The sequence below is a fragment of the Thunnus albacares genome, chromosome 11, assembly GCF_914725855.1.
Source record: "Thunnus albacares chromosome 11, fThuAlb1.1, whole genome shotgun sequence".
NCBI classification, from domain to species: domain Eukaryota; kingdom Metazoa; phylum Chordata; class Actinopteri; order Scombriformes; family Scombridae; genus Thunnus; species Thunnus albacares.
This window is the reverse complement of record NC_058116.1, coordinates 24,580,236-24,606,391: the sequence shown is the minus strand read 5'-3', so window position 1 is coordinate 24,606,391 and position 26,156 is coordinate 24,580,236. Positions and strand designations below refer to the sequence as shown.

At 40.0% G+C, this 26,156-nt stretch overlaps 1 protein-coding gene across 1 annotated transcript; it reads right to left on the bottom strand.

The window, feature by feature from the left end:
* Positions 1 to 1,924: 1,924 nt before the first annotated feature.
* Positions 1,925 to 5,371, bottom strand: LOC122992486 (pancreas transcription factor 1 subunit alpha). The gene is made up of 2 exons (XM_044366307.1): positions 3,722 to 5,371; positions 1,925 to 2,747 (listed from the first exon to the last, which is right to left on the bottom strand). Exons 1-2 carry the CDS (start codon positions 4,299 to 4,301, stop codon positions 2,710 to 2,712), a joined length of 618 nt encoding a protein of 205 aa, XP_044222242.1. The 5' UTR covers positions 4,302 to 5,371; the 3' UTR covers positions 1,925 to 2,709.
* Between the last annotated feature and the right edge of the window lie 20,785 nt (positions 5,372 to 26,156).

The window sequence follows — 26,156 nt, the reverse complement described above, 5'->3', positions numbered from 1 at the left end:
TCATCCAAACATATCAAAATACTCTGCTTGGAATAACATTTATATGTCTGATGTGCTGTTTTTTTGTTGGGTTTTTTTTCACAAAAAAAAGTTCAATGACCTTGTAACATCTGCCTCTTCTCTCTCATTCAAAAGCCCAGAATGTATTTAAAATGCAAAAACTCACAATACACAGAAGACGTCTCCTACTTCACTGAAAAGTCCATTCTTGATGCACAGACGGATGACAAAGGGGTCACTGAATGATTTCTTCAAAAAGATATTCCCTCATTTGGTGTTTTGATGATGGTGGTGGAGAGCGCTGTCTAACACGTCGGATCAAAATATCCCATAGGTGTTCGATTGGGTTGAGATCTGGTGACTGTGAAGGCCATAGCATATGATTCACATCATTTTCATACTCATCAAACCATTCAGTGACCCCTCATGCCCTGTGAATAGGGGTATTGTCATACTGGAAGAGACCACTCCCATCAGGATAGAAATGATTCATCATAGGATAAAGGCCATGACTCAGAGCAACTTTGCATTGATTTGCAGTGACCCTTCCCTCTAAGGGGACAAGTGGACCAAAACCATGTCAGCAAAATGCCGCCCACAACATAACAGAGCTACTGGATCCTCTCACTGTGGGGGTCAAGCATTCAGACCTGGACCAGTTTTTCCTTTAATTTGTCACTTGTCTGTATGTGTGCTGGAGGTTTCATGTTTTATGTTGCTTCAAACTAATTGTGATGTCACAAAATCATGCTCTCAGAGAAACATTCCCCTTTCAGCTGATGAATGTAAAAAAAAAAGAAAAAAAACCTTCTCATGTCAAACTCAGGACATCATTCTGCACAGTGAAACGTCCAAATTAAGTAACAATAACACAATCACCGTATGTATGTTTCATTTCAGTACTGACACCCCTACAATATTCATCACAGTTATGTATCCATTAAGCTACTATAAACCCAATTTCAGAATGTCTTTAAAGGACTGGTTCACAATTTTTGAAGTCTGTCCTAAAACAACAGTCAGGTGCCCAAATGAACATTGACAGATGTTTTTCTTGCTTTAATTATTCTTCCTGTTCATACTGACCAGATCCCGTCATAATAATGAAGCAGTTTCAATGGAAGTGATGGGGGGAAAAACCATACCAAAAATGTGTTTAAAAGTTTATTTGAAGCTAATATGAAGCTTCAGCTGTGAAAATTAGTCAAATCAAGTCGATATCTTTTAAAGTTACAGTCTTTTTGGTGCCAAATTCCCTCTTTTTGTTGCTATTCTACCACCACAGCTGAACAGTAAAACACCGTCCACCGTGACACAAAGAGGATTTTATTTTACTAACAAGGCTGAAACTGTAAGGTACACGCTTGATTTGACTACCTCAGACGGCTGAAGCCTCATAGATGATTCAGATAAACTTTTAAATACATTTTTGTTCAAAATGAGGACTGTTGTCCCTCATCACTTACATTGTTAGTGCATTTGGAGAAGATCTTTTAATGGTCAGTATGAACATGTCGGATAATCACAGCGAGCAAAATCTATTTCAGTGTTCACTCAGGCATCTGACTATTGTTTTAAGACAGATTTGAAAATTGTGAAGCTATGCTTTAAGGTTTGGCTGGGAATAAAACTCAGTTTGAGGAAGGACACCTGTTACACTTTTCACTGATCCAGGTCATGTGACCGCTAGAGCTCTCTACCTGGACTCACTGCTGTTCTAAACTGCTGACTAAATTCATGGTATTTGTGTAATAAGACATTGGTTGAACTGAGTCCTGCTATGAATAGGAACATTCATCCAAACCTAAGAGTGATTTTGATTTGGCACAATTTAATGTGTAATACCAACAGGCCAAGAACAGAAGGAGGATCATCCCAGGACTGAGATGACATTAATGAATCTAACACACAAATAAAACCACAGTTGACAATAGAGACGGGTTTCCTTTTTATGATCTCACCTTTATGGATATCAGTGTTTACAAAATACGTGAAATTATCCCAGAAAGTTGTAGTGTGAGCCTTTCTGTCATGACACATGTCACAAAACATGGAGTACAAACACATTTCTCACATTTGAGTTACAGAACAACAAATAATTACAGTATGTTCAACGATGGATTACAAGTACTTTGTCATAAATAAGCAATAATTAGAATTAAATAAATAAATAAATAATAGAACAGATGATAGAGGTTGCGAATGAAACTAACAGTACACTACCAGCCTTACTGCCGTCCTCGGAAACAGCACCTGACGTGCTGAAGCACATCACACCGATCTGCTTCTCGTGCCCGTCGTCTCATTTACATGATCAAGGCTCTTTTTTAACACATCGACTCGCGGACTAATGAGCGAGAGTCCAGATAACACTTCAGTGCTACATGCAGAAGTATGAGCCTCCTGGAAGTCCATTCAGTCTCATGCCAGCGTGCCCCTCTCTCCCTGTGACAAGTGCCATCCATTCGGGTAAACAATGACAACCCCCTTTTTCCTCCCCAGGCCCCCAGAAACAATGGCTCTCAATTACCAGTCGACAATAAATTAGAATATTAAAAGCCACGGAGGACGAAAGAGTGGATGGGGTTTGAGAAAGCCTGAGGTGTGTGACCCGGTGAGAAGTCTGCAGATGTCGATCAGTCGGCTCTGTCATGTGAGGAACACTTCCCCGCTGCAATCTCCACACTCGGGGTGCCCCATGTTCCTCAGTTAATCCCACTTTATCCAAGAGAGGCGGGCTGTCAGATCTGGGAGGGGGGGGGGGGGGAGCATGGGTTCAGAAGGAGACAAAAGCAGGACAAACAACAATAAGTTTTGATACATTTTAATGACTGTTTAACAAGTCCTAGGTCTGGGACTAAGAATGGGGGCACACTTACATCTGAATGACCCCATAAAGAGGCTTCAGAGCAGATTCCCACAGAATTTAGTTAAGTGCACGGAGGCAATAAGAATACAAGTGCTTATGTTTTGGTAAAATGAGGCTCGTTTAAGAGCGAATGCCCGAGGGAAACACACCTGGGGATGAAAGTGTGCAGCGAACACACAACAAGCTGCTTTAAATGACATTTGCTTTATGGGATTGCTTTGAATAACGACAAGTCTTTCTTTCTGTCTGATGAAAAACGGATTAAATTTTAATTAACCATTAAAAGCCTTTCTGTGATTCTCATGAGCTGCAGACAGTAAATGGAACATTTCTCTGTGCATTCATAATATACTGTCCACTGTAAATGTAAACTTCTACTGTATGTGATTATGTTCTTTATACTAACATATACTTAAGTATATTTGACTGATCAGCAAAAACTTATTGAAGTTTTGAAGATCAGGTAGTTTATGTTTTGGTGAGTTTATGACAAGCTAATGTTTTATTCAAAGCTTCTTATCATGTAGATATGTATTAAATATAAAATAAATATAACAATCAGCAGCTTGCAATACATTATATTATAATATATATGTTCTAAATCTATTACCTATACTATTTATCTTAAGAGAGTGTCCAAGCACTTTGCAAAAAGAGGCATGATCTTTTAATTTTGTTTTAAAATAATTAAAAATATATAATGTCATAATTAGTGTTGGTGTCAACACATTTAATTGACTGAGGCTGGGCTGAACATGGTGATTAGTCAAATTAATTTCATCTATTTAACTTTAGACTCAATCAATAGTTATTGGCAGTTTTAGGACTTGCTAATGAGGGTGATCAGCTCACCACTTGTGTTCCAAATGGCGTTGGTTTGATTCTTGTAGCCGTTCTTCATGCACTCGTCCACGTAGGATTTGGGGTCGCAGCCTGACATGAGGATCTCTCTCAGCAGGGCGATGTAGGCTATGGCCAGTCTCAGAGTGTCTATCTTCGACAGCCGCTTCTCGTAGGGAAACGTTGGTACGTGGCAGCGGAGCTCTTCGAAGGCGGAATTGATGCTCAGCATCCTCTTCCTCTCCCGGATGTTGGCGGCATGCCGCTGCACCTTGTAGGGCTGATGGGACACCAGCCGCCGCGCCCTGCGCTTGTTGATATCCAGAGGTTCGTCCACGGAAGAAGTTTCGGCCTCAGCGCAGACGCTCGCGCCCGGTGACTGCACGTCGAGGTCGGTGAAGGTCAGCTGTGCGTCCGGGAACATGGACTGACAGCCGAAAGAGGACCAGGGCGAGAGCTGGCCAGTGGCTGCGGTGCAGTCCAACAGGAAGGTGTCCAGCTGGGTCGGAAACTGGAAGTTTTGATCCATTTGTCCCCAAAATGCAAAATCTGTGTTGCCATCCTGGTCGAAGTCAAAGAGAATGTCCTCCATATTTTAAAAAGTAAAATAAAATGATTATATTTCTTTTCTAGGTAGAAGTGATGACCAACACAGAGCCCGTTTTTTTTTTCGTGGATAGATTGGTGACTGCCTACCTGCATGTGCCTTAATATCTGCAGTGTGTCAGCCTCATGGGCACATCTCCTGGATTAAATAGCCTACTTCCAGGGCCTCCATGTTGCTCTGGACAATTCTAAAGACTGAAAGGGAGCTCTTAAGAACTCTTTACCCCTCCTCGTAGATCGTTCATTGCTTTAAAAACGTATTACAAAGGGATCAGTTGATCTCCAAAATGACAAAAAGAAGGAAAAAACACGTGTCCAATTATAAACTTCCCCCCCAAGTAGTCCAGCTAATATTGACAAAAAACACTTGGTATTTAGCAATCATTGGAGGGCTTGTGCCGAGCATTATGGCGCAGCAGGCCACGCAAACCCGGTGGCCTCTGAATGGGATTGTTTTACCTATTAAAGCTCAGCTGACAACAAACACCACTGTCAGAAACACATGGAAGCTTTTTATCAGTACAAAATGTAACGAGGTTTTAATGGAAAATGAGCATTTTTTATGTTTCGCCTTTGGGTTTATCCTGGTGCAGACATATTTTTACGCACTGAAGTCAGATACCAAACAGACCTACAAGATGTAAAATGTTCCAACAGTATCACCACAATTCGTCCCACATAATTTAGATCTAGTACCCACATTAATACGTACCTAATTTGCAAATGATACGACTGACAAAATTGCAAACCATGGAGAGGACGCACGCTGTAATTAGACTGGGGTTAATCCAATACGCACGTTCTTTCTTCGAGGTTGTATAGAGGGCAGCTTGGGGATGAGCTTTAATTCAAGAAGGCTGTATGTTTGCTAACACGTGGTTTTGATTTGACAAAGTCCTCCAGGATGCTAATTTATAGGGAATCTGTTTGTTACAATAAACAGAGTCCTTTTTTTTGCAGGCGGAGCAGCTGATTTAACCAGACGACTTAAAACAAAGACAGGTGAAGCGTGTCTGACGTTTGGTGACAATACCATGTGACCTCACAGGGGTTAGAGAGGACTGCATTTAAATTTATACCGAAGCACTTCTAAAGTTGCATTATTGCGGTTGTATAATTCATTTTCTATAATAATAATAACAGACCGATAGACTCCAGGATCTCAATAAAAAGTCCAATAAGGCAACTTTGGATCATGATCATTTTCTTTCAGGTGTTAGATGTGTGTGTTAGAAGTTTAATAAGGCGTTGAAATCATGTATTTCCCCTAAATCGTTGCAGATGTTATATCCAGTATGAATGAGATTTTTTAAGATGACGCGCAGGCAAGTCGTTTGCTTGTATTGAAGAAACAATATAAAGGCAACAACCTATCAACATTCTTCTTAGATGAGTTTGATTTCCCTGTAGGGACTTCAGTATTTGTTTCAGGAAACACATGAAAGCTACTCTTATTTTCCAAAGGATTGAGTTACAACAGTTAATGAACCTACAGTTCCAGTGTTTCTCTAACCTTTTTCCATCCTACAGTTCAATTAACCCACGGGTCTGACACACAGGAGAAATTTGAAAGGACAACATCTTGATTAAGAGGTGCATTGTCACCGAGCCCAGAGTCTTGTTTTTAACTCTGCCAAGAGTCAACAAAACCATTTGCATTGTAAATTACGCACGGACGTGAACATGTGTATGTAGTGTTTAAAATGACTGATTTCAGGTTAACGCGCCATCAAGTTAATTTTCATTACTTGTCCAATCCCGGATGTCCTGTCAGTTGTTGGGGGCTTAATAGTCTAATCAAGGAAACAAATTCTACCACTTTAAAATGGATTCGCTCACACTGGACTCTCTGCGGCACGAAGCTGTTGAAACTACATTTACACTGAATGAAAACATATTCTTGGCTTAAAATGTGTTATTTTGAGAGCCCTGGTGCATTGTGATATTGTTCCAAACACAGACGCACCGGGTTAAACAAAAAGAAAAAAGTATTTTAATGTATTCTGTCTGAAAAAAAACTTTAACATGTCAAATTTAAAATGTAAAAAGCACTGAATGAAATATGATGCCTAGTGTTGAGTCCTAATGCAGGGAAATTAAAAATAATTCACTGAACAAGTGAAATTATCTCGTTCCATAGGCTAAAATTCAATCTTAAGACTCCGGAGCTACTTTATAGACTCACTGGCTGACACGTTTAACATCCCATCATAGTAAAACAAATTCAGATTGGCTCAACGGAGCTACTACAGTCTGTTTGCTTGTCTTTCTAATTAATGAAGAAGAGCAGACAGCCCGCATTGAGAGGCGCGGGGCCCTGTCAGGACCTTCTGCCAGCCTGCCAGCAGCATCTCCCTCCCAGCTGACGGTCTTGGTTTGGTTTGGTCCGGGCTGAAGAGACGCGCCTGTCAGATTCAGATCCACCTTGTTGTTTATACGACAATTGAGGTCTGGAGGGTTTGAAAAGAACGAATGATATAGCAATTCTTCAGGGGAGAAAAAATAAATGCTACAGAGCAGATATGAGGAAAAAAGCACAATAAGAACGACAAACTCACTATAAACTGTGTGTAGCCGTGAAAATGAGGGCATTTGGCTTTATACGTCCCGAATGAGACGTGAAATATGTTTTCTGCTTATAAACAGTTGTTAAATCCTTCATTCGGTGTGTGTGGCGCCTTTATTCACTGATAGGCTAAATGTGTTCCTCCGATGGACGTGCTGTAAAATCCTGTCCAGGGCTTCCAGCCCAGAGGGTCGGACAGCTTGGAAAAGAAAAGTCAAGTGCGCCTTGGACGCTGCGCAAGGCCACATGCTCGCAATTAGGACTGCGGTTTTGAAGTTGATTCCCACCTGGGAGTTACTGTGTGGAAAACAAGGTAGTTAACGAAACTGCGAATCAAACACACATCAGAATTGATCCACACCTGTTCTTTCATGTCCTCTATGATATTATGATTTTTAATCAGTGACATATTTTGGAGGGTTATGTGGTCTCAGTTAGCTCACAGAGAGCGTGTGTCATTTCCTACAAATTATTGAATTGTGGTGCTTAACTCAGTGCCAAAATGCTTTGCAGTGATGCTGCTGCTATGTCTAACCCCCCCCCCCCCCCCCCCCCCCCCTCTTTATTCCCCTATATTGATTCCTCTCATTCTGAAGGTGTATAAGAGAAACTTAATCTTTCATTGTGTCTTTTTCTTTCTCTCTCTCTCTCACACACAGACACACAGTGAAAGTTGTGAACAACACACTGAGATAGTCCTCTCACCATCAATGCAACAGCATAAAGAAAGATTAACATTTCAGGGTTCTGTTCAGTGACGCACATCTTGTTTGTTTGGGTACAAGGCTGATACACATCTTGGTTCTGAAAGCCTCTGGGATCTGTCTTGGCCGCTGTGAGAATGGCATAGCAGCCAAGTGTAATCTTCAGTGTCGGCCACAAACAGCGCTTTGATCCGCGCTGGGACTGAGGCCATTAGTGTGTCACGGCACATTGAAGTGATAGCTCAGAGCAGAAGTTACCCTTGACCACAGATTAGGATTCAGATAGCCCCAGGCCTTTACCTTTAAAGGTAAGCCACAATCTGCATTACAGTAATGCAATGAACAGTATGTGCCCAGGGCATGCCAGTCAGCTGAATGAAAATAATGCAGGAAATGCCTCCACTGATTGCATGCAAATCTCTCTTGCATGTGAGGTATTTGTGGATTTGGGGAAACATCCATTCCCTGCATAAATTGTTATTGCATCTTTGGGGCAACAACGCATGCCTGATGTGTACTGTAGTAATTTGTTTGATGTGTGCCATCGAGAATAACTTAGATGCTTCAACTGAACTTGCAAAAGAAATGAGTGATTCTGATTCTTAAAGTTAAGAAGCAGCTTACTGGCTCCATGCCCATTCCTGTCTGCATTTCAGACACAGGTCTGGTCTGGAAAAAGCATCATGGTTGTAAAGTGGGCCTTAAGCAAACACCCCTCTGGGGGCACCACCCCTCTCACTGGGCTCGCAAGAGCCTGAGGCTGGATCTCAGCCACCAGCTTGATAAAAACAGTTTTGGAGTACGGGTGTGTATGCGCTGCATGACAACAGGTGTTATTTAGATAATATGACTTTATATGTGTGCACAGGTGAACAGCACATCACAAGCTTCCCCTTTTCCATCACTATTATATTCATTAATACAAATCTGTCCATCCGTTAGGAGACTTGCGGTGTAGGTCTCTGTGGAACGTGCAAAAGGCCACGAGGCCTGACTGATGAATGTGCGGTGTATAATCATCAGAGGTGACACCTGCGGAGTACCAGATGTCAATACATCACCTCTGCAAAATATGGAGTTTATTGTCAAACATAATGCAAATTTTTCTTTGTTGTGATTGCAAGTATTTGAAATTCTAAACTTTTTAAGCATATTTCCAGAGCTCAGGGGCAATGAAACTCACTCAACCTATAAAAAAGGATATTTAAACTTTCAGGTCCAATACAAAAAATGAAAAGACAAGTGCTAAGGCTGCAGTCACATGTTATTTCCATGACAGCAACAATATAGTGGAGACACTGGAGAGGTTAAATAGGCCTTTTCCAACAGAGTAACTACGTAGCAATATCAACTGTTTTTGTAGTGAAAAAATCAACTCTGTGCCACTGTGTTGCTTGTGGTACGTTTGCATACACTAGTTATGAGTAATGAGTGATAACAGCTTTTATGACCAAAGTCATTTTATGGCAGTCCGCAAAATCTGAGTAATTATTCATTTCAATTCAGCAGGGTGTAACAGAACTATTCTGGTTGTAATATTTGGCAAAATCATAGTATGATGTAAGCTATCTTTTTTCCAATTCTGAAGAATGGTGGAAAACAGGTGCCGTAATCACAGAGGGAAACAAAACAGCTTTTATAAGAGTGGTTTGATATTTTGCAGAGACTTGGATAAATAGATCGATGCCACTCTTGTATCTGCTGTTGAAATGAAGCTACAGCCAGCAGCCAGTTAGCTTAGCTTAGCACAAAAAAGTGGAAGCAGGGGGAAACAGCTAACCTGGCTCTGTCCAAAGGTATTGTAACAAAATCCATCTACCAGCAATAAAGTTCAGTAATTAACATTTTATATCTCGTTAGTTCAATCTGTAGAAAAACCAATGACAAGTTGGGGTTTTATGAGGGGTTACACCCCTGACTATTTCTTGGTGACTTCCTGAAGCCAGCGGAGGCTCAATTTAAACTTTTTTTTTTTTTGGAAAGAGCCAGACTAACTGTTTCCCCTTGTTTCTTGTCTTTGTGTTAGGCTAAGCTAACCTGCTGCTGTAGTGTACAGACATGAAAGTGCTATCAATCGTCTCATCTAACTCACAGCAAGACAGTGAATACATGTATTTCCCAAAATCTAAATAAAGTAACATTTCTCTGTCACAGGGATTCAGTCTGATATTTTAAATCAGTAGTGATGTCAAAGTGGCAGTACACATGAAACAGGCAAACAGTAACTTTTAATTAACAATTGTTCATTGGAGATCTGTCGTCTACTTGAACCTTTTCAAATATATCTAATCATGAAAACTCTGGTTGGGACAAACTGGACTGATGATTTTAAGAAGTGATGATTTTGCTGCGTGGCCTGTACGTATCGTTTATGGGGATACTATTGCTTGAAACCAGATGTGAATGTGCTCCTCCTGCGACTTCACTACCTTGGAACAAAACGCTATCAGGTCCAGGGAAACACACACACACACACACACATACACACTCCACTGATACTCAGGAGATGGTCTTAACAGGCACGAGGGCGTCTTAGGTCACTGAGACATGCCGGTGGACACACGGCCACTAAAGACCAGCTGCTAGCTTTGTTGTACACCAGTTGTCTTCATCTTTTTTTGTCCTGACCCAGTTGTTTAGGTCAGAGAAGTGTAGAGAGGTTTTCCCCGTCGTGATTAAGAGAAAAAGCTTGAGTGTGAAAGAAACATCTTTTTTTTGCTCATGGTTTGAGTGGAATTTAGGGCTGAAAAGAAACGCTGTCACTTAGGACAATCCTCTGTATACACGGGTGGAGTGGTGGATAGGATATGGTGTCCAAAGCGAGGTAATGAAACACAGTCGCCACGGCTGAATTGAGGATAGAGCACAGTGGACACAGAGGGTGAATAGGTTGTTGATTGCTCAGAGACCAGAGAGACAAAACAAAGAATGCAAACAGGGAGCGTCTCTAATGTCACTCTATAGTTAACCGGGTGATTATCTGATAATCCAGTTATCTCTTTTATTCTGTTCAAATGAATGCTTCCCTTCTGGTGACAGATGCTCCATGTCTATGATGGGACTGATCATCCTTCCCTTCATGAAAGGGGAAAGTGACAAGTACCTTTGCAAATTGCATTTATTTCCAATCTTGATTACTTAGATTATGTTGTGCAAAATGATTTCTCTAAACAACTCAGTGCATGTACATCACTGCTGCAGCAATAGTTGATTAAATGATATATATAAAAGTATAAAATATCAACTAAATAATAAATAGCATAAAAAGCTCTTTTTGTTTGTTTCTTCCATAGAAGCTTGTTTGAATATGATGACGGAATTACTCTTTGATGTAAAATTATTTTTTTAAATTAATTTCACCACACAGAAAATAACTTCCTGTTGCTCTTTTTACAATCATGATTTAACAAAAATGTGAAATTGTGACAAAATAAGTCAAGAAACTAATCATGGCATGTTATATCTTATTCAACAAACAAAAAGGTGTTCTTCTGAATTTTTTTTTTTATATTTTTTTATTTTTTCAGCATGAAAACACAGGTTGACTCATCACCTCTGACTGTACATTACACATTGATTATATTGAGGTCATCTTCAAAAACCCAATATTTGGATGGTTTATATTCCGTTTCATGTCAAATGTAAATTACAAGCAAAAAACATCAAAAGATGTGTTTTCTGTCTAATTTCTCTGAAATTAGATCAAGTTTTTCACATTTTATTAGCACCATAGAACATCCTTTGTGATAAAACCTATGCAAATTTAATGATTATATGAGCTTTTATGAAATAAAATTGAGGGGAAAAATGAAAAAAGAATGGACAACAGTCTTGATAAACCAACCAGTTTCATAATATTACAGTCAGTTTATTGAAATATAACAGTTCATATGTTTGATATTTAATGACGTCACACCTTGGACAACAGTATACATATAACAATGATTTTTTTATATTCTTTTAATATCATACAGTTTCCATTATGACAAATCCAAAATCCAGCAATATAGCTTTAAAATATATACTTGTATGATCCAGGAAAGCCGTATTATTTGCCACAGAGGCAGGGGGTTGCAGGCTGTTCACATCTCAGCTGGCATATGACAAAAACATCTCAACCAAACGGAAATTCCTGCTCGTGCCAAAGAAAAAAGAAGAAGAAGGGGAAAAAAAACGTGGGTATGTAAAGGAGAACAGTTGGCTGTTAAACATATAGGGAGCTTTTTCAAACAGGTCCCATCTGAAAGAATAATGATGGCTTTATTATTTTTCCCAAAGTTGTTGGCACAATCGAGCCAAGCCTACATACCAAAGAGGAATCACAACTACACAGAGGCACTCTGGGGGATAAAAACTGGTCACCCATTGGTCAGAGTTTGTAACACTAGAAGTCCACAGGAGCTTGATCACAGTAGTCGAGTTTGAAGGTAAAACTAGAAACCGACGAGGGAACGATCAAGAAATGATTGACCCAGTTTTTGAATCATCCACCAAATGCTGGAGAGACATGAGGCTGGTGATAGAGTTTCATATCACAGAAGATGGTTCTCATGATTGATTTTCATCAGATTTATTTTTAGATAACCAAATAAAAGGCTGGTGATTGGAAATAAACAGTTATCCCAGGTAAGCAGAGTGGAACTATAAGGCATTCTCGTTTTTAAAGTTTTCTTTTCTGAAACACTGAACACCAGTTTCTTTGTGGAAATCATTACCTAATCATCTGTTCATTAGTCAGTGTCTCTAAAATTGTTAATCCAAAAGTGTTAACAACACACTAAATAACATCTGGAGTTGTGGAAATGTTAGGTGTTTTCAAGTTGGTGATTTTATGTGTTGGAATGAAATTCTTAATTTGATGCTTTTCTTTCCACAGCATCCGGCAGCCTTTCAGCTCTATGCAACACACAAATTTTTAACTGAGCATCTGCAACAGTCATTTTCCAAATAGTGTTCATGGTTTCTTTTAATCTCCACAGATAACAGATAAGTGAACTAATGAGTGAATATTTGAAAGGCCGTTAAGCGTACAGTCATTTTGTGTGATTGACAGCTTATCATCATATCAACACTGAACCATCCAAGTGAGGGCAACTCATCTGTTTACTGCTTGTAAGTAAAAACAGGAGATCTTTGCTATCTTTGCCACAACTATTTGACCTCGGCCTGATCTGCCCCCACATTCATTCAGACTTCAAGCCTGCGAGGCACGCAAGCATTTTTAATCAACGGCGGTGAATTAATCCAACCTTAGAACAGAGCAAAGTCACACATTGCGGCTCACACCAAAAGCTTCAGCATCTGAGAACAATTAAACGTCTGGTTTCCATGAGAGGCTGGCTGATTTGCCAGTTGACAGTTGCAGTTGGGGGGAGGGGGGGTGGGGGGCGGGCAGGGAGCATTCACCCCCCGATTGCCCCACCGCCTGTATCAAATCATACCACCAGACAGCACACATTAGCAATGAGGCCTGAATGAGTTTAGATCACAAAGCTGAAGAAAACAGTGTTGCAAATAAAAGCAACAACACTGCAAATATTCCGATCCCTTTGCAGACATGAGAGGTGCATTCCTCGCTAGCACGCCATGCTCCCTCCCCTGTGGTGTCAGCTCAAAGACCCCATGTTTATTCCAAAAGGGCAGCAAGGAATGAAGCTTTAACATTGGGTAACAGCTTGGATACTTGCATAGCCTGGTCTTCAAATACAGTGTCAGTTGTGTTATTTATTTGCTAGTGAGTGCTGTATGCAAGAAGCAGATTGTCACACCTCTTATACACCATAAATACTAATTCAGTGTTTGGTAAGATGTCAGTTTTACAGTGTTAGACAGAGTGTGTGCACCAGGCTTTGAAAGTTGCATGTTAAAATCTCAGTCCATCATGTTAAAAGTAATTTTCAACTCCCTTTCCTAAACAAGCACCATCCAGTGCTGCTGAGCAAGGCACTTAATCTCCAGTTTCCTGAGTGGAGCAGCCAGCAGTAGTACACAGTGGTTCTGCTGGGCAGCTCCCAGGTAACTGTATGAATGTGGAGCAGGGTGTTACTAAAAAAAGCCCATGTGCTCAGCAGATCCTTCCCAGATAAATAAAGTAAAGAAAAAGTTGGCCTTGGTGAAGTTTTAATTGAATTATGTTCCTAATCTAAGTTTCAACTGATTCCAACTGGGTTCGGCAGTTCTTCCTCCACTCACTGGACATAAAAAAAAGGAACGTCTCTAATAGAGGCCAACTATGATTGACCTCTAACCTCACGGTACTCGTGGGATGACACTCACAAGTGAGAAAGAGGAGAGGAACTAGCACATCATGAGTAGAACAGAGCAAATCCCCTCCTTGTGCGTTCATTTCGCCACATTGTTTGTCCGATGTCAAATGGGGATAAATCGCAATGAGCAGGATTTTTTGTGACATCAAAATTTATATCAGTTCATCGAACAAGGCTTACAAGCTCTACTGTGAGGAGTGTAGGAAGTTCAGTCTCCATCCAGCAGTAATGTGCTTTTTCCATTTGAGACAGCCCCTCTCCAACACACACAAGCGCACACACACCCCTTCCCCAATATGGATGTTTGGATTGGACTGAATGGCTAATGCTGTAGGTGTTGCCATTTTCTAACTGGTTTAACTGCTGCCAAGGACTAAAACTTATCCTTGAGTAGGCCTAATCTTGGAACATTTCATATAGACAACAGTGGACAAAACCAAAAAAGAAAACCAAAAAACAAAAAGACAGAAGGAAAGTGGTGGGGCGGAGGAGAGAAGAAATAAAGACCAGAAAACGAAAAAGTTATAAGAAACAGATTGCTAAACATAAACACCAATCAGTTGACAGGAGCAGAAACAGGAAATTAGATTCCCAGGAGCTGGAAAATGCATCCATGAGAGAAAAATGAGTATCAATGATTCATTGTGTTTCAACATTTGAAGGAGGAATGGGGGGGAGGGGGGTGGGAAGAATGAGAAAAAAATGAAATGGAGAAGGAAACAGAGACAGAGAGTAAAGAGGAAAACACAAAAAGGGAGGAATCAAACTAAAAAGGAAGAAAGAGTCAGTCAGGAAAGACACTCATCACTCCAAGGCCTCTTCCCTGATCCGCTAGATACCAGGTAGAGCACATTTTCCCAAAAGGAGCATCTGTCTTGGTCTCCTTCCCCTCCATCACCAACCTCTCTTCATCTTTCCTCCCGTTTCTTGTCATGGACACTGCAAAACGGCTCAGGTCAGAGCACGTAAGACTAGCTTGCCAGCCCAGTTTCTCCCAAGCACCAGGGCTCTCTCTTCTACATGTTGGCCTGGTTTGTGAAATGCTAAAAGCGGTGATTCCCAACCTTCTTGGCTTGTGACCCATCTCTTGCAACAACCCGTACAAGTTGCAAGCAGTTCACCCTAAAAGTGGCGAGCGTCCAACACAGCAACAAGAATTTGAGAAAGGTCAGAAAGTAGAACAATCGGGTTTAAAAGAAAGAGTTTTTATGTTTTCTTATCCCTTTAATCAACTTGTAACCCCTCAGATTTGGGAACCACTAGCTTAAAGTCCAACTGAAATCACATTTAATCATACCTCTTTGATGTCAAAAATAATGTCTACGTGTTTTTTAAATGTAATATTATAGTTTTGTATTATCAGAAAACGGTCTTTAGGGAGATATCTGAAATGCTCCAGTTTGTCTCAGTTTGCTGCAGGAGTGTGTCAAAGGCTCGTTTGATTGACAGCAGCTGGCAGGCTACCAGTGTAACACCTTAGGAACGGAGAAAAAGTAAACAAACTGCTGTAGCTAAAAGTCACAAACAGATAGCGTGTCGCTAACAGGAATTTTAAAGAACAACGACCAAACTGGCATCTAACAGGTCCGAAGTGACATTTTTAGGAATGTTTACATGCTATTTAATGTGCTGCAGCTGAGCAGCTAATTAGCTATCTAGCCTGCTAACTGATGTTAGCGGTGCACTTTTCCCCAGTGAATGTTTGTTTGGTGGCTTTTTCCAACAACCTAAGGTGTGGGACAAGACGTGTGTTCATGTTTGTAAGTTAGATAAGAAGGAGACTTTAGCAGAAAAGCTGATGTGGGTTGTTGTTCAGAGTTTGTGGATCTTGTGTTGTGTAGCAGGATGCTATCAGGCTCAGTGTGACCATCTGCTCTGCCTGTGATCAAACACCACGTTATCGCTTTATGCAAGATTTGATTTGCTGCGTTGAAATAAGGTCTCCAGCTACGTAAGCGGATGATGAAACGGTATTTCATCAAAATAATGCAAAACCAGGGGGCATCATCATGAATTCAAAGAATGTAAAATATAAATGTCTCCCCTTTGGTTTCAGATTATTTCTCAAAGGAGAACAAAGGACGAGTGATTTACAGAGCAGATATGTGAGCTGTATTTCAGTTGGACTTTAAAGCAATCGCATTTCCCTCGGCTAGATAATGCATCCAGTTTTCCACTAAATTTTAAAGTCTAAACACCGGAGAAACAACTTATTATTGTTCATCAAAACTAAATACTGTTATATTTAACACAATATTTAAGCATTGATGTATATGTATTGATACTATAATAAGAATGATACTGAGAGACTCCACTCAGCCCCTACTCTCCTACTCTGTACTTCCTTCTATGGTCTCCTCTGAGCTTCTGTCTCCTGGAAGAAAACTTATGGGTGCCTTGTGGAAATGAGCAAAACATTTTGGAATACAGCACAGTCCCTGTGATCATGGTGTCAGTGGATTTCCTGCTGAGTCACCTGAAACATTGAAGCCATCTAGCCAATAGGATGAGTCACCGCATTCTCAAAGCAAAAGTCATGACATGTCACACAGTGAATTAGAGTGGATACCCAAACCCACCAATTATTGGATCGACATCAAACAGGATACAATTCAGCTAAAGCAAAATGGTCAAAAACAAACTTTTTAAATGTTATGCATGGCTCATAAGGGAAACCACAACAAGAAGAAAAAATGTATTTTTAGTCACTTCAGATTATTTGAAGTGAAATATTTTTGGTAAGGGTTTCCCAGTTGCAAAAGCAAGCCACTAAAAACACAAAGTTTAATAATATAACATGAAACCTTTGTTTGACAATAAAACCGCTGTGTCCCTCTGCTTGAAATGAAACAAAACTAACATCAAGCTTGACAAGAGTTGCTGAAGAGACCCAGTACAGATGGACTGGGTGCTCCTACTCTTTTAGAGGAGGCAAGCTAGTACATTTAAGATAATATACAACCCAGCCTTACCCTACGGAGCGAACAAAGGCACAGGAGCCACAGGCTGGTGGAGGACTGAAACCTGGGGGTTGTGACCTGATTTTCTTGAAGGCCTGACCTCACAACTGCCCCCTCACGGGCAGGAGGAAGCTTGGCCTTACAACCTGGAGATTAGTATGAAGGAGACAAGGCCAAACTGGCAAGAGTCGCAGTGTTTTGGGGGCAATGAAAAATAATTTCCTCCTGAAGATGGGCCACCGGGGATCCAGCTTGGCCCAAAGCAGAGGAGTGTGAGCCATGCAGGAGGAATTCCAAGGCGGGGTGACTAAGAACGTCAGAGGGAAATGTCAAAGACAGACAGCAGTGTCAGGCTGGACCTGTTTACTCAATATCTGATTAAACTGCACAATGAAGGAATTCAACATCCAGAGTGGAGCATGAGTCAAACAACAGGCATCAACTCACTAATGTGCAGCACAGAAATGTCAAGTGGGACAATATAATTTGAAAACCATCTTTTGGAATATGTTATGTAATAATTCACATACTTTCTTAATTCCACAATGCTCTGAATAAACGTACAAGAATGTACAAATGTAAAAATGTACAAGAGCATCTAGTTTATGAAACACTTATTAGGTATCTTCATTTTTTAATTTTAACATAAAAAAAACTAAACTTGTTAAACAGTTTTCCATTTCTGCCGTTTGTAACCACCAATGTATGAACCTGCTGACTGAAAACAATAATATTAAACCTAATCAATTTTAAGAAATCTCTCAATTAGCCCAATATTGCTCTTTTGACTTGATTTTTCAAATTCCACCAATTCTTAAAAGTAAAAATAATCTTAAAAACCAATAATCACAAGACTGAAATGTTTTTTGGGTGTAAAGATTGAACGTATGGATGTTGAGTTTTAATGCTTTCACCTGGTTTCAGTTGAGAAGAAGAGGAACTTCATCACTTGTTGTTATGTTTAACTTCTGGTAGGTAATCTCTCAAACAGTTTTTTCACCAACATAATATTCTAAAACAAGTTATAGCATAAAATATTTTAAGAAGATATAAAAGATCAGCAGTGCTCTGTTTCTCTTTGGCATAAAGGTTTCAAAAAATGTTACAAAACTTTGAATTAAAGTAACAAAAGGAAAATATCCAAATTATATTTGAATTTTTGCAACTTTAATAGCACCATGGCAAAATTTAGACTAAGTGACTTTGGCAGATGAAACTTTCTACACTGCTGTGCTGTTCCGGTATTCTCCTCTCGTTAAATAAGCCGGACATTTAAAGCTTGGAAAAAAAGACCATGACGGAAAATCCTCCTCCTTCTGAGCGTCCATCCCTTCATTTTATAAGGAGACGATGATTGGTATTTTTACAGAGCATCTGATGGTGTTCTTTAAGGTCAGTGATTTCATCTTTAGGGAGAAAATTTGATGTGCAAATTTAGCTGTAAAATGTGTTGACAGTTGTTTCCACACAGGAAACATATACATTACCTTCATTTTGCTGTATTCACACCGTCCACTTTTTCTTTTTTCGGGGGAGACAAGACACTGTACAACACAGCGAGGTCGTGACCTTTTACGGAAGCCAGGACTCTGCTGTACTTGTGTATAAAGTTTTCCACTTTCCCAGGCACTTGTTTCAAGGCCCAGACTTCAAAGAGCACTTGAAAAGGTAGAGATATCTACCCCAACCCCAAATCCACTCCCCATTTACACAAGGGAAAGTGGAGCAATGTGGTTCATATTATTTGATAAGCATCCCATATTCTCAAAGGTATTTTAATGACCTGCGGCTAGTGCTTTCATGGTCCTGGCGCTAACTCTCCAGTGACACTTGGGGAGCCTGCACATGGTAGGGTTTTGACTGAGAAGAGCTTGCAAGATCTTTATTACACAATGACACTCGGCGCATAGACATCGTTCTGTACGATGGAGAGGAAGATCAGTTTTCCTTTCTCTCAGACCACTGGTATTCATTATGTATCTTCTTTTTCCATCTGTCCGTTTATTTTTCGCTGTCTGGAGATGTCAGGGCAAGCGTGTGTTCTTTCCCTGCCGTGAATGTATGAGTGTGTACTGATGGCCATCAGGAGGGACAGAATGTGTATTGTTTTAGGCCGCGTGGCATGCCAGCTGTCATGGATGGCCTTGACCGAGGTTTTCCTCAGGCCTCTGTGTCTGGGAGGTCTTTGGCAGCCATGTCAAACCATACACTGATAAGTTTAGACCAAAAACAGGGGTCTCGCCAAGGAGGGTTTTTCACAACATCAGCGTAAAGATTCATCTGAACTGACGTCGGCCACCCAAGCACTGCTGCCAGTATGTGAGGAGAGAGCAGCCACTGAAAAAATGGAGGGAAAAGTCTTAAAAGCTTATATTTTAATTCTGCTCAAATTTCATAATCTCTAAATTTCTTCACAGTATGTCCTTTGATGAAACCAAATGAGACCATCCAGCAGCTTTTAGTATAAAAATCATCATAAACTTATGTCATCGCTGTGCAGCTATACCAAAGTGATACACAAATACCCAGCGGCTCAAATGGGATATGACCAGTAAAATTTACCATAAAATAAATTTCTCAGGGCATTTGCCATCTATGGAGCACTGGGAAGTTTATGCCAGTATTGTCAGGTTCGGATGAAATGTTTAAACGTTTTGCCACTTTCCAGTCTCCTGTCTCGTCCTTCTCGTCAGCATACAGCTGCATTGTTTGCCTTCATCAAGCTATGCCGCAAAAGCCAAGTCTCACCCTTCGGGGGATGGAGTTCAGCCTCATTTACCGACATCAGAGTTTGTTTGTGTGGATGAGTTATGGACTTACTCTGCTGGTATGTTCTTTTGTGGTGATTACAAAGGCCCATACAGTGACTGGGAAGCTTCTACTGAACTGTCACACAGCAATTTCTTTGTTTCAGTGAGACTTTCAGGAGGTGGCTCTTTACACAGCAAACACCCCGATCTCCCAACAACCCACACCAACACCCACTCACCACCCACCCCCCCCCCTCTCCACCACCCCAACTGTAAACCTGCCAATCCCTCTGGACCCCCTGGTATTTTAACAGAGCCAAATAAAAGCCCTGGATCCAAACATGAAGGTTTTACTGAGATCTGGAATATGTATTTCTCACTCTTGAGTTGCTTGATCATTGTGTGTTTGCTTTTTTGGAATAATATTTTTGAGAATCCACATTTTCCTTTCCTCTAGGGAACTGCAAGGCTGGGGGAGTGGGGGAAGATACTAGTCATGTTGTGGTTTTTCATGCAAAATCCTGATTTTCTTTGAAGTGTTTCGAAACAGACTGCGCAGTCCAAGTGACAGTGCCTGGTCTGAGCAGCTCTGCTGGTTTGATTTTGCCCCTCGTTTGATTTGTTTGTCCATAATTTCCTTTCTTCTTTTATCTCTGAGAAAATGTGTTGTGGATTCCCAAAGTGTAACATATTGTAAATTGAGTGTAAAATGACAGAGCCATGTGAATTATGAGGATCGATGCATCATGATCTAAATATGCAGTTTGTGCAGAGTGCAGATTTGGCTTGCTTTTTTCTTTTTTTTTTTTTTTAAAGCAGAAATCTCTGTTCCAGTTTGAGGGAGACAAAGCAGGGAGGAGCACAACGAAAGAATAGCACTGCTGGCCTATTTACCACAATGTTTGAGCTGCATAGTAATATAGATGATCAGAGGGCTCATATTCATTTAATTCAGTGTAGAAATGTCTTGTGGACAAGCCCCTGATTCTAATAAACTTCTGTGTCTTTAATTTTTTTTCTCCTTCACATTAAATTAGGCCACACACTGATGCTTTAGAGCAATCCAAGGGCTTCCTGAGTGGCAAAGACTCCAAATAAAACAGCAAAAAACAAACACGGAGAAAGGCAGATAATAGTCAAAAAAGTGCAACAATAGATGGTAAACAAGAACTTCCTGTCTTCATCATCCTCTTCTTACCAGACCTGGCTCAAATCATATTTGCAAATACTTTATCATGGTTTGGTTAAGCCTATTTCACTGCCAGATGTTCGAGGTTTGACTAATAAGAACACAACAGGTGCCACGAAAAGTCACCACGGGAAAGCAATTCAAAAAGTTTATTTTTTTATGTACGCTGATTAGATTAGATTAGATTGCCCTGATGTCCAAGCTCCATTTGAAAAAAAAAAAGGTTTCCAATTAATTTCTGACTTCGTACATATACACGACACAAGTGTGAACATGCACAGACACATACAACACATGTAGACAAAACAAAATACATTTTGAAAATCTGAATTTAATGTCGCTTATTTTAAAAAAAGACGAAAACTTCTAAACATATAATTGTAAGATGATGCATGCTGATCTACAGAATGATACTCATGCATCCATGATTGTAAAAACATATTAATAAACTCACCTGCTAGCAGCAACCTGCTTCTAATCCAGGCCACTTATTTTTCAACTTTCAATTTTGGGTTTATTTTGGGTTCAGTTTTGCAACCCAGGAAACAGAAAAGACAGTCAGCTGGCATATTAAGTATTACTGTAAATTAGAATAAAAAGTCAGTTTGACAGTTATGGATGATTGTTCACACAGCTGTTTGAACAGCTTGAACAGAACGACGGTGGGTGTGATCAACACACGCAAAAGTAAGAGACACACAAAGAAGCTGGAATGGCGGAGCAGCGCATCAATCAAACAGCAGCACGTGCTGCCGATGACCCTCTCCATGAGATACAGAGTTCAGGACTTTCTTTCCCTCCTCTCTTTTTCTTTCCTTTTATCCCTTCCTTCCCATTCTGTGCCTTGCCCTGTCTGTCTTGTCTTTGACTTTCTTTGTTTCATGCAAAAGCCGCCATGTCCAGAAGGAATAGATTTGCAGGATTGCTTTGATCCTGTTGTTATGATTCTTTTATTTGCCTCAGCCACATCCTTCTCTCTGCTGCAGTCGCCCCACAAGATGCTTTGAATTAGGCCAGGGGATGGGATGGTAAGAGAGAAGAGGAGGCAGGGAGGAGAGCGAGGGGTGAGTGATGCTCACATCGAATCTTGAGGAGGGGACCTGGTGGTCCTTTTAGTGTGACCTAGGATGGAGAGGTGAGTGAGTCGGCACAGAGGAACGCGTTCAAACATAATTTTGTGCCTTCTCTTGCTTTGTCTCATTTCCTTCCCAAGCTTTTCTCCATTATACATAATCATGCTATTATTACTGCCTGATCACTGTGACTTTTATACTGATTGTATACTGCTGGATGCTTATATTGTTAGAATAGTGAGTATGTGCTGATCCTCTCATGTAATATTTGGTTTCACTCGGCTTTATTTGATTTAAAACCTTCCTACCTCGGCCTATTTGGACATCCAAATGGCGGGATTCCTGTCAAAATAGTCGGATTTACTGTCTACATCAGTAAATCAGCAAAGAGAAATAACATGCTGTGTGATGGGATTCAGTTATCGCACTGTTTCTGAACCAAGAGGTTTAAGTCAGTGAAGTAAAACAGTGATTGTGGTGGTGATGGTATTCTCCTCTTCTTTTTAAAACATTTTTTTGCTTTTCCTTCATTGGGTAGAGGATAGTGAAGTGGCAGACAGGAAACAAGGGGAGAGATGGGAACGACATGCTAGAATCTAACCAGGGTCGTTGTGGTTATGTGACATGTGCAGTAACCATTCGGCTACCAGGGCGCTCTGTATTTCCCTTCTCTGTGGTCACTCTTTCGACGGCCTTTTCTTCTATTAGCCTTTAGGAGTCAAAGAGGGATGAAACTGCAACTTTGTTATATGTGTGCATGCATAAATATGCATCTGTGTGTTATGAGAATGATGATGTACCGTTTTGGTTTGGACATAAGCCATATAAAACTTTGTGAGTGTCTTGTTTGTTCATTTGTTAATGTTTTTTTGTTTTTTTTTGTCGTTTATACCTTCAACAAGGACATTTTTGTGGAATGAAGTCATTTTGAATGGTCCTGACTTCTTTTTAATATACTCAATAAGGGCCCTTGAAGTTCTAATTCTTTGGTATTTAGTCCTGGTTGATTTGGCAACTTGTGGTTACTGATGTTTAAACAAAGACTTTCTTAATAAAAATAATTAAAATAAGTCCCAGAGGTTTTATTCATAATGATGTGTTTATCAATTACTGGAGGTAGGAAATGTATTTTCAGCAAAACAACAGAAGACCATGATGAAAATGTTATGCCTTCTATATAAAACCCTGCGTAGCTCAACTTGAACAAACACAAATTTGTCTCCTCTTCAAAATGCCTTCTTCCCGATTATGTCATCACACATGGGCATATACACAAATCATGTGTAATGTGTGCGTGCATCATTTTCTGAATTAAGTCCAATAGGTGCATATGTCATTTTCTGTGAATCCCGTATGAATATGGGAGTCTGGACACTGTCAATGCAAACTACAGTAAAGAGATGTAACTGTGAGTGTTAATATATAGTTTTAATGACTGTAGCAGAATAAAAACCAGTCATACATTGAATCAAAAATTGGGTTTGATATGATGACAATCTTAAGAATTATGACTATAAGGACAGAAGGGTGTGTGTGTGTATTCATGTTGTACGTATGTAATGCTTATTGCTATGCAGTGCCACTTAATGTGTATATTTATATGTGCATGCCACTCATCAAGAGACTTTTAATCCTTCCTATGTGTAGGAACACATACAGTTCTTCTCTGCGGCTGTTATATTTCATATACTGTATTTCTGCAAGAACCTCCATGTTGTTAGTCTCTTTCGCCTGATATATATTTTCTGTTTTTGAATTAATCGTCCTTTGCAGACAACCTCATAAAGGAATGTCTGGGAGGAAGGTTTGGAGCACTGATATTGAATGGAACATTTACAGGACAGTGCATCTCCTTTTAAATTCACCTGCTGAGCACTGAGCATTTCATGAGGCTTTACGATACTTTCAAGAGCAGTGAACCGTCCTATGTCTAGGTTCAACCAAAATGATTTAGATTGTCTCCGGCTAATATGTGTCTGCCCTGATCTAGAGGTAAAAAGATTAGATTTATGACTACAAGACTGTACTTAAATAGCAGCTTATGATGCTGCAAAGTCATATTACAGTACACAGTTCTGCAGAAGGACTGAAAACACTTTAAAAGTCTAGAAACCTGCTTGACCAGGCACCCCAACAATCATTTGACCAAATACAAGCTTGCATCCAAATGACAAAGTGTACACCTCTCATGAGCAATTCAGAACAACTCACTGCCTCACTGTTTTCAAGATGCAGCGAGTGAGAGGCGGTGTTCTTATTCAAACATGTCAGACTCAGAGGAAATCTCTCAGTATGTAGGGGCCCTGGTGACATTAAATTAGCCTAAATGAGTTTGTTGACATGAGATGGTGAAGTAAACTTGTTTAGGTACAGACAGGACAGAAAGTATAAAACAAGAAGCCACAGCTAGATGAGGTTTTACAGCTATGATGAAAGATGATGAGTGTTTTGCTATGTGGTGTAGCCTTTTTTTCTTTTAATGTCTATATCCATCTGCCACTAGTGCTCTGAAAGAATTACTCTCTGTTTTTTTTTTATTTGTAGAGGAATCTGTATTTAGTAGTTTGTTTGTCAGTGTTTTATTTATTTTATCCATACAGTAATATAAATATCCACACGGTGTGTGGCACGCAGTATTTTTAAAGATATCAGAACAAAGACTTTAATTTAGATATTTCAATTTCAACATATATAACATCAGCATAAAATAGACAGCTTGATTACTTACATATAGAAAGGAGATCCAGAATAAAAAGCAAATGACCTAGTATACTGCCTTGTGGTACGCCGATATTAAATACAGAGGACGAAGGTGTTTGATTGGTTTAACAAATGCATTAAGAGAAGAAGCAGCAGAGGACTTTTAAAAAGTTTACAGAAATCAATGATCACATCACCTTTGGTTAAGTTTGTCATGTACTGAAATAACACAAAGAACCACCTTTTGCACTTCAAACATTCAAGCCAAATGCATCCACTTTGTAGCTTCAACATCTACAACTTTAATAAGGCATCTGTGTTTTTTATGGTGGGATACTCATTATTGTATGCAGGGGAAAAAAGCATGTATACATTTTTAAGGAGCGTGGACCATCACTTTCCATGTCGGACCAAATAAATCTTTTGTAAACTTATTGTAATTTTGTTGGTATTTAATTAAGTCTGTGTGAACATGCCATCCATCTGGAACCCCGGTAATTTCAATATGCCGTATAAATGCGTTGGGGAAACACTAGTTCATTCTTGTGTGGCGGTGGTTGGCATCAGTGGAGAGGAGAGCAATGGGCTTAGACCTGCACCCACATGTGGGACACATTTGACAGAGTAAGCACACACAAGTACATACACTTGGCAGGACTACTGTCTATCAAACATTGGTAGACAAAAGAAAAGAGCTTGCCACGTTGCATGTGAAACACCCACACACATGCATTCACACAGAAACCAAAACACATACAGTATGTTCAAGCTCATAGAAACAATCTGTGTAGACACACACACCCAAACTGATACCATTCATATTTCTGTACACACACACACACACACACGCGCACACACACGTATACACATCAAAAACTTCCTGGCACATGCAAACACACACATATATTCACCCTTTCATCCCAGAAATGTGGCCACCATTACCATAGGATGTGGATGTGAGCTGTGATAAATAAAACGGGATCAAAATCTGAAATGTTTATGTGGTGTGTTATAAAAAAAGAAACCAGAGCAGGCCTGTTTCCTCCATCCCTCCAGCCAACAAAGTCCAAATCAAATACGCATAAAATCAGCAGCGACGCATAGTATGAAAAGCTGATTATTGCACACACACACAAACACCTGCAGCAGAGCCAAACTAAACAGCTTTAGGTTCATCTTATCTTAATCATTTCATCACAAAATACGTATCGACAAACAAAATGTACAACAAATAAAAGGCTCAGTTCTGAGGTTCAGGTGTTTTTCGTTTATACCTCTCCTTTGTGTACATTAGTCCTGCTGGTGTCTGAACTAACTCGGTGAAGATCAGACCTTGTTCTTGTCTCTTCAAAAGATTCTGTTTGCTACCAGTTATACTTGTCAAAAATGAAAAGCATCCTTGCACAGTTTCTGCAGCTGCAGTTCATCACGGTACACATGGAACGTTAATTTTCTTTTTTGTTGAAACTGTTGCTTCATATCTCAGAGAGCAGTGAGCATCAGATTAATTTGACACTGATGTCTTTATTTAATAGACAAAAATAAGACAAAGTAAATAGTAAAGTACTTTTTATTTATTTATTTATTTATTTTATTAATCTAGCACTGTGGATAACGTGGCTAAATGGGCACA